This window comes from Halyomorpha halys, unplaced genomic scaffold, assembly GCF_000696795.3.
Source record: "Halyomorpha halys isolate HHAL.00 unplaced genomic scaffold, Hhal_1.1 Scaffold134.1, whole genome shotgun sequence".
Taxonomy (NCBI): domain Eukaryota; kingdom Metazoa; phylum Arthropoda; class Insecta; order Hemiptera; family Pentatomidae; genus Halyomorpha; species Halyomorpha halys.
The window spans coordinates 2,038,505-2,047,322 of NW_027107159.1; the positions used below are offsets into that span (position 1 = coordinate 2,038,505).

Here is an 8,818-nt window from a genome sequence, read left to right on the forward strand (position 1 = left end):
GCATAAAGCCAATACAGTACTAAAGTAAGAAGCATAAAGCCAATACAGTACTAAAGAACAAGAAAGAAAGACAGAGGTGTCCCTCAGGATCCCAAAGCAACTCACAAACCACTTTCATTTTTTCTCGAAATCCTTAGGGGCACCTATGAATACAACAGTAGTCAAAGTGACAAAGTGAGGTATTGTTAAGGAGGTAACACTTATGGGTATCAAATGGAATTAGGAATCGAAGATAATTGTTATGCTTCATGGTAGAGAATATAAAACAAGACATATCACAGTATTTCTCAGAGATATAACCGTGATAATAGATTTTAGTAATGCATTAATAATTAAATTAATTACCTCTAAATATAGTTGGTCAGCAATATCGTCGTCGAAAATATCCTCAGGCTTTTTACAAGACCCGTATTTCTTCGTCAGCCCAGCGAATATGATAAAAATGTATCCCGGTACATTGAGTCCCATGTTATCCAACGCAATGAGAACCTTCCTGACCTCCTCTTTTTGGAAGTTGAAGTCCTCCCTCAGCCATACTTCGAGATATGGCGACCTAAGCTGTTCTACACTAGCTGCCAAATATAGGAGTAGCGAGCACGTGTGGAGGTCTTGGGCGAGGAGGGCATCGAACAAGGCGAGGAGGAAGGCCTGGGCAGTGGTCAGCTCCCTCAAGGTGATATCTAACCTGTACACGGAGGCTCCTGCTACCCGAACCACTGCATTCTTGGTCCTGAGGGTCAGGAGGGAGATGAGGTGTTCTGCTGTCCGTCCGATTCCTTCGCCCTCTGTCACTTCCATCGCCTCTGCAATAATAAAAAACTTACATTGTATTTTGAAAAGAGTAGGATAAATACAAACTTGTTTTACCATGGAGTCCGTACAATACAGTTCTTTATAATAATCAAAGACATAAATTGAATTTCGACTTTTCTGTCTCGGAATTCAACTGTTGTGAACACGACGCAGGCCAGGACCATATTAAATATAAATAGGCTATAAGACCAAGGTGACCTAATAAGGAACGTTGTTTACAGAAAAATTGCATTTAGTTCGGATTAAAAACGTTTCGGCCAGAATTTCTAGCCTTCACCTGGGTTAAGAACATATTTATACTTTGTTTCTTTGTTCTAGTATTTTTATTTACACGTTTCATTAATGAATTATATTTTCTTTCTCTTTGTTTTTCCACATACTGTAATCTTATAATTATTAAATTAAAATATTAATATTTCTTTGCACTATATAACTTTGTATTTTTATTTACTTAATTATTTCATTTTACTTACATATTTAATTACCAGTATATACATTTAATTTCCTACTTATTTTGTTACTTTGTTTATAATAATTTTTATTTTGTACAATTATTTACTTTAATTATTCTATATATTCTTTTATTCATTGATTTTTACCTTGTTTTTAGTTCTTAGCCCTGATACAGGCTAAAAATTCTGGCCGAAACGTTGGCACGTATAAATAAGTTTTTAAACTTATTCGTGTTATTCTCTGACCACACACTCAACAATCTTCCCCTGATAAAGTGAATGTAATGTAAATTATACTGTAAAATGAAACAACACATGCAGTACTATCTTATCTCGAAATAGATTTTACCTTTTTCCTTATTGTATTTTAACTGTAATGATTTACATCACGTGAATCGATTGATATTTAGTTTTTATAAATTAAAAAATGTGTGTTACAATAGATACAATCCATTGGTATATTGGTTAGTAGCTTTCACCCCATTTTTATTGTTATTTTCTTTACTATCACATTAATTTTTTTTTTCAGAAATTATAATTTTTTTGAACATTTCTCTTTCATTACGTTTTCTAATCACCAACTTTCCTCCAAATTGGACGAACTTTTATCGAAATATAATAATAAAAATAGTCTTTATTTATTCTGGGATTGATCCCTTAGAATAATATAAAGGCGTCAAAATTAGGCTTTAGAGCCTTAGAGTAAAATAAAAAATAAAAATGAAATTAAAATATAATAAAATAATGAATTTGAAAAGATAAAAATGAAAACGAATAATTAACAGAATATATAAAATAAGAATAGATTATTTGTTGTAATAAAACCATATGTCACATCATGAAACATATGATGACTGACACTTCTGTTAATAAATAAAAAAAAAAAAAAATAATCAAATACAATTAAACTAAAAATAATAAATGAAAAGGTACAATTTTTGCTAATATACGTATTTAAAAGTATAACCGAAATTCTGAAACAAAAAATACAGAGAATATGTAAAACTTACTTGTAACTTTCAATTGTTATTCTTCCGGTACAGAAGTTAGTCGAAGATACGAGATTTGAAGATTGAAAGCGTATTAGAACTACGAATAAAGGAGGGAATAGAATTCCATAGGGAAGAGGAACGGATAAGGAAAGACCTACTAAAGGCAGCGGTTCGATGGGCAGTCACATATAAGTCTGAAGACCGTGAGCGGGTATTGCGGGAGTGCACTGAGCATTTAAATAGAATGATATCAGGGATGTACGATGGGCGGCGGGATTGGATAACTTGATAAAGGAAGGAAGCAAGAAAATATTTACGACGGAGGGAGGGATAAAGCCACTTCAACTCTTCATAAAATCGGGTGACAGAGGCGTCCCTGGAGACCCCAAAGATGAATCGTACAAAGCAATTAATTAACCGTTTTAATTTTCCTTTGAGAACCACAGAGACACCTCCATAAACTACACAGTGATAATGAAAGTGGGGGAATATTAAGGAATTAACAAGGAGCCTACGCGTTTTAAGCACTTTAGGGGGAGAAAGTACGACAGGAAATGTCGAAGACGTGGGTTTTTCCAAGAGTTTTGTCTCTCTAGTGACACCTAGGTTTTTAACGTACGGATAGAATTGTATTGGATTGTTGTTAAGGAATAAGGTTAGATATAGGTTTACCGAGGAAAATAGTTTTTCCCAGGAGTAAGCGGAAAGTGGACAGAATGTCGAAAATGTATAATGTTAGTAATAATTTTCGATTCCGAGGGTTATTTTTGTTTTGTTTACACTATTTCTTTTCATTTTATATGTATTATAAATACATAGCTTCCCTATCTTTAGAAATGGAAGAAAATATTCAGAAATAAATCATAGTGTTAAGTTATTCTGTAATTAACAGTTTTAAAATTGAATACAAAAGTGAAAAAATTGGGCGATTTGACTGAAATTAATGACCTGAACAGGATAACTTGCAAAACTTTCTTTAATTTTTGGACATCCCATTCGTTGCAGATTTTACCCAAAACAGATATGCGTCTTTTTATTCCAAACTCCTTAACCATCCTAACCAATTAATTCTTAATCTTTCATCCTTAACAATCCCTGACAATCCTCCGAGGCGTCTGAAAAGAAGATGTCCACGGGACCTTCTAATCTAAGTTAATTAGTACAAATAATTGCTTACTTCATACCATTTTTTTTTCTGAATTTGTTTAACTCATTTCCTAAAGAGAAAAATGTTTCTAGTAAGGTCTTTTACATATATGAGTTAACTCTAATACGGTTTTGAGCAATGTCCTATCGAAAGTTTAGGGCGTCCAGATGAATGAGGAGGTTTGGGTCATTATTGATTCTTTTATCTTCCTCATTCTTTTATACGTTTCTTTATGAAATTTTTTTACCGAAAATGGAATTGAAACATTTAAGATTAGTATTTCCATGCAAACTGTCCAAAGTCATTTTTAATTTTAAAATAAAAACGTTAATACCTTTCTTAAAGTTTTGGTTTTGCATAAAATGCATCTAATCTAACTTCCAATCGTTCACCTGGTTTCCAAAACGTTTGGTTAACTGAATAAATGATAATTAATACTAATAGTCCAAAAGCCCAAGGGGGGGGGGAGAAAAGTCCAGTTATTTCACCCCTATTTTTAATTACTTTAATAAAAACTATGATAATTACTTCTCTAAACATTAAACATTTTTTTTTTCATTAACAGCTCTATATCGTTAAAACTACTTACACCACTAAAAAAACCTGATAGAATACCATTTAAAGTTGAGAAAATTTACTAAAATGAAAACCCTAACAGAGCTTTTCACGTTCATTAGCTCCTGACAGTTTTTTTAAAAGTAACATTTCATAAAGAAATTTACTGAAAAATCAGTAGTTAGATAATGTATTGTGGGAAATTTATATCTCACGAACAATGAGAAATACAGATGTTTATTAGCATTCAAATTTAAGTTGGTTTAATTAGCTCTAAAGTAATTTAGAACATTTATCTTCGTAGGAGTAATAATTTTCATGAAATTTGCTAATATAAATTGATTTATAGTTGTTCGGACAAATTTTTATTTGCCAAATTTATATTCATATGTGCATATCATAAAAACTATTACCTCTATGAAGATAAATGTCAAAACTTAATATACAGTGCATTAATGATTCTTAAATATGATTGCTGTACGCCCAATGGTTTCTGAGATATAGTTTTCCATAAATGTAAACTAGAAATAAATATTTAGGACAAAAAAACTACTACTCCTACAAATATAAACGTCATAAACTAATTTATAGCATATTACTAGCTTAAATTTGAATGCTGATAGATATCTGTACGTCTAATGGTTCTTGAGATAGCAGCCCCACAATAAATTTACTAATTGCTGATTTTTCAATATATGTTTAATGAAATGTTGCCTTATGAAAAACTGTATCTCGGGAACTATTGAAGGGAAATAGCTCTATAAGGGCTTATATCTCAAAAAATTTTCTTTACTTTAAATGCTGTTCTATCAGGTTTTCGAATGTTGTAGATAGTTTTAACGATATTGAGCTGCGAATGAAAAATTATATTTCTTAACGTTTTGAAACAGCCACCATTTTTTATTCCCCCTAACTATACTTGGCAGACTCATAAACTTTGTCTACTAACTATACTTAGCTTTTATCAAAGTAATCAGAAATTAAGATGAAATAACTGATTTTTATTTTCATTGGGCGCAAGTACCATAAAGTAGAATAGAGAATATATCGCATTTAAACAAAACAAACTCTCACTGACAACTGTCAGTGTAATGTTGATTACACAAAACTAACTTAAAAATAATGTTAAAGTTCTCCGTATCATTGTGAATGTGACCAGATGAATGAGATTTATTAAAAACACCGATCTGCAATTGTAGTACATTTAACCTTTTTTAGATCCCAGTAAGCTAATACTGGAGGGTGAATGAGCTATTGGTATAGGAATCACCGAATCCAATTGTTGCTGGAGAAAACATAGGATGCCAGATAAATGATACTATAAAAGATAAATGGAAACACTATTTTGTTGAAGTTCCCACAGTATTTTCCACAGATTCAGATTCCACAGAATTCATATTTTTATTTCAATTACTATTAATTGGTAGCTGTTGGTTTGCGCTTACACAACTGATATATATAATAATTTCAATCTGTTGGTACAGTTTTAAAGTCCTGCAATATTATTCACAAACTCGGTGTGTATTCAAAGGACAACAATTACGAATAAGTTCTCAATTTTGATTTTTCAGAGATATATTGTTTGTATGGTTTACATTAGCTTACATTGATTTACATTAGTTGGGGCGTAGGTCCCAATGCGCAGGTTCGGAATGATATGGGTTCGATTCCCACCTAGGGTAGTTTATTTTTGGGCGGTCCTGAAGAATGAATATTGACACTCCCACCTTGGTTAGTACGCGGCGGCAACCTAGGTAGCCGCTAGGGGTTGGCAAAAAGGACCACTAGGCCCTTTTGCCGGACTTTTTTCCCCACCAAATACCAACACCACTACCAATACCAATGGTTTACATTACACAGGCCTAATTACTGAAAAATAATTGTTTTTCCTGTATTATTAACTTTTTATTAAAAAACAAAACAAAATGGCTTCTGACAAGAAAATGATCACATTTAGAATAATTACCCATAAACATCGAATAGATCAAGTGACAATTCAAGTTAAAATATATTTTAAAACGATCAAACACCTTTATTTACCTTCGAAATCGTAATCCATTTTAAGATATTCCTCATACGTTATTGAGCGAACACAAGCGAAACACTGCAGCGAAATGGCCAGATATGACAAGAGTAGATAAGAAGTAATAGATAAGTGCAGTGTATCTCTAGCTGTAGCCGAGATAATATCTTGCCTGCTCTCAATATTATAGTCAGAGCTTTTGGACGTTGGAAATGCGGCTGAAGATGTGTATAGCTAAGTTTTAGTAAGAAATTAGATATTATTGATTTTATATTATTGTATATATTGGGAGATTATCAAGTACACACCTATCTCGTGTATCTACACATGAATCTAGTGTGGGAAATGTCAACTGCATTAAGTGAATATAAAAAATTATCCAATTGTTAGAAATCTCTCGATTCTTATTGAAATTTATATCTTTATTAATTTTGTTTTTAAATATAAATTTATTTGTTGATATGACATAACCTTGGGAAATAAGTTATAACGATAAATGATCACATTCATACCATAATTAAATAATAATAATAATAATAAAATTATATATAAATAAAGAACAATAATAAAATCTCAATATGTATACTAACAGGAAGAAAAAAAAACATAATCAAACAATGTGCAAATAAGGATAAAATAAAATATGTAAAATTATGAACTAATATAACAATGGAATAAAATCACTAATCACATTTACACTATTATATACAATATTTACTCTCTCGATATGAGGATCCTGGAGCCCACCCTATCCCCCACACATAACGGGTAGTGCAGTGCTCTTCGAAATCCCAGCGCAGTTCTCTCACCGCGTCAATGGCCCAGTTTAATTGAATTAAATTTGATGTTGAGCTTATCAAAACTATGTTAAGCAGTGAAATTCCGAAATTCGGTCTGTATGAGGCTTTTAAGATCTCACACGACTATGTTTTTTAACTACAAAACCGAAGTGAAAAAAATAAATAAATAAAAGGAACAGCGGTCAAAATAACTCAAATAGTTAATAAATAAATCTAAGTCAGTTTAAAATTGATTTTTTTTTTGTAGATAGAAAATATTTCTTTCTCATTTTATTTCTTTTGTTAGAAGTTCTATTAAAAAAAGTAACTATTCATCTAATCTGGAATTCACTTCGCCCTGTACTTTTTTTCTTATAAGCCTTACAAATTAATGAAAACTGTTGTTAATCGTATTAGGTGTTAAACATTCAATTGATATTAATTATATTCCTAAATTCATGAGAATTTTTATATTCGAGCAGATAACATGAATTGACGCAGTGTCAAACTAATCTTCTCTCGATCAAGATGACTCAGTAACGAAAGATAAGAGTCTTTTTATGACCCTGAGTCGTTCCCTTAATCAAATATCGAGAAGATATCTCTTTTGTTATTTGTGCCATCACGAATTATATTACTTATATTCATATGTTTTTTCTTCTTTGTATCATTATTGTTATCCATTTTAGTTTTTAACTATCTTATTTTGTTTTTAACTAACTATTTATTTACTTTTCTCTTTACCTAATATGTAAATACAGTATTATTGAGTACTTTCAAACTTAATATTTATTGCCCTTTCTAAATTATAGCTCATCTTTGATTTAATATTTTTTTTTTTTTTTTTAAGGATATTCACATGAATATACTTAAAAAAAAAAAATGTACACATGTACATGAGGGAATGTATGTAGGTGTATGTGTGCTTATATTTATTATAACAATCCATACCACAAGGTTTTACGCCTTTAAACAGAAACAACTTATTGCCCATTAGAATAACAGATTGCAGTGGTAGGTGAAAAATAATTGCAATTACTAATTACTAATTTCGGATCATTATTACAAATTTCATCTCCTAGTTTCAAATTACAGTAATTCAAAAGTCATTGTGATTTAAATTGCAACTAAATTTTGCCAATCTCTGTAATATTGTATTATTTAAATAAATGCATATTTAACCCTTTTAGTACTGGCCGAAAAAGATTTTTCTATGGGAAGGTTACCGGGCGAATTCCACTATTTTACTAGGATTTTGAAAAAGGTACATGAAAACCAAACAAAAAACAATATTAAAATAATTCACAAATTAGTTTATTAAGGTTGAAATGGAGAACAAAACAATGACACTATTTTTTCTACATTCATTGAAAATTTTATAAATTACTAAGGTACAAATGATCGCAAAGAAAATAAAAATTTAGTTCTCTCTTACAAAACGTATTTCCACATATGAAAAGTCATCTTTCCATCATAACTCTATATAGACTATTTATTACAATGTATATACTTTTCAATATATTTTGTAAAAAAATAATTAATATTGTATTAAAAAAATAAACAATAAGTCCAAGATACATGGTAAGCCCCAGATGGATTATCTCTTCCGAAACGTTTTTATTTACGTTGTTGTTGAAAAACTAATTTTTTTAATTCTATCGTAATGAAATTGGACCATTTATAACGTATTAAAAATTTATTTTGAAATAGATTTCTCTGGCAAAGCGAACAGTAGAGTGTAACAAGGTGAGGGCCGATATATCGGCTCTGGGCACTAAAAGGGTTTAAAAAAACTACATACTAGAGGTACTCGTGATCTTTAGTTTAATATGTTAAATAGAAAAACTTATTAATAAATAATTCAAAACACTATCCAATTATAGTCTCAAAACCTTTATTTCTTTTACACGTCCAACGTTTCAGGGACAATCTACTCTAAATCGTCCAGCTATATATATAGGTTCTCACCTAATTTTGTCTCCAAAGCAATTATTGGGTGACAGAATTTATCAACACAATAATGATTTGAAAAATAAGGAGAAGGATCCAAATAAAAC

The 8,818-nt window shown here is 30.7% G+C and overlaps 1 protein-coding gene across 1 annotated transcript in view; it reads right to left on the bottom strand.

The window, feature by feature from the left end:
• The window catches only part of LOC106678351 (uncharacterized), a 43,729-nt gene that overhangs the window by 3,767 nt on the left and 31,144 nt on the right, over nucleotides 1–8,818 (bottom strand). The window contains exon 3 of the mRNA XM_014416815.2: nucleotides 346–803. Coding sequence (XP_014272301.1) covers nucleotides 346–803 — 458 coding nt within the window. The remainder of the gene's footprint in view (nucleotides 1–345; nucleotides 804–8,818) is intronic.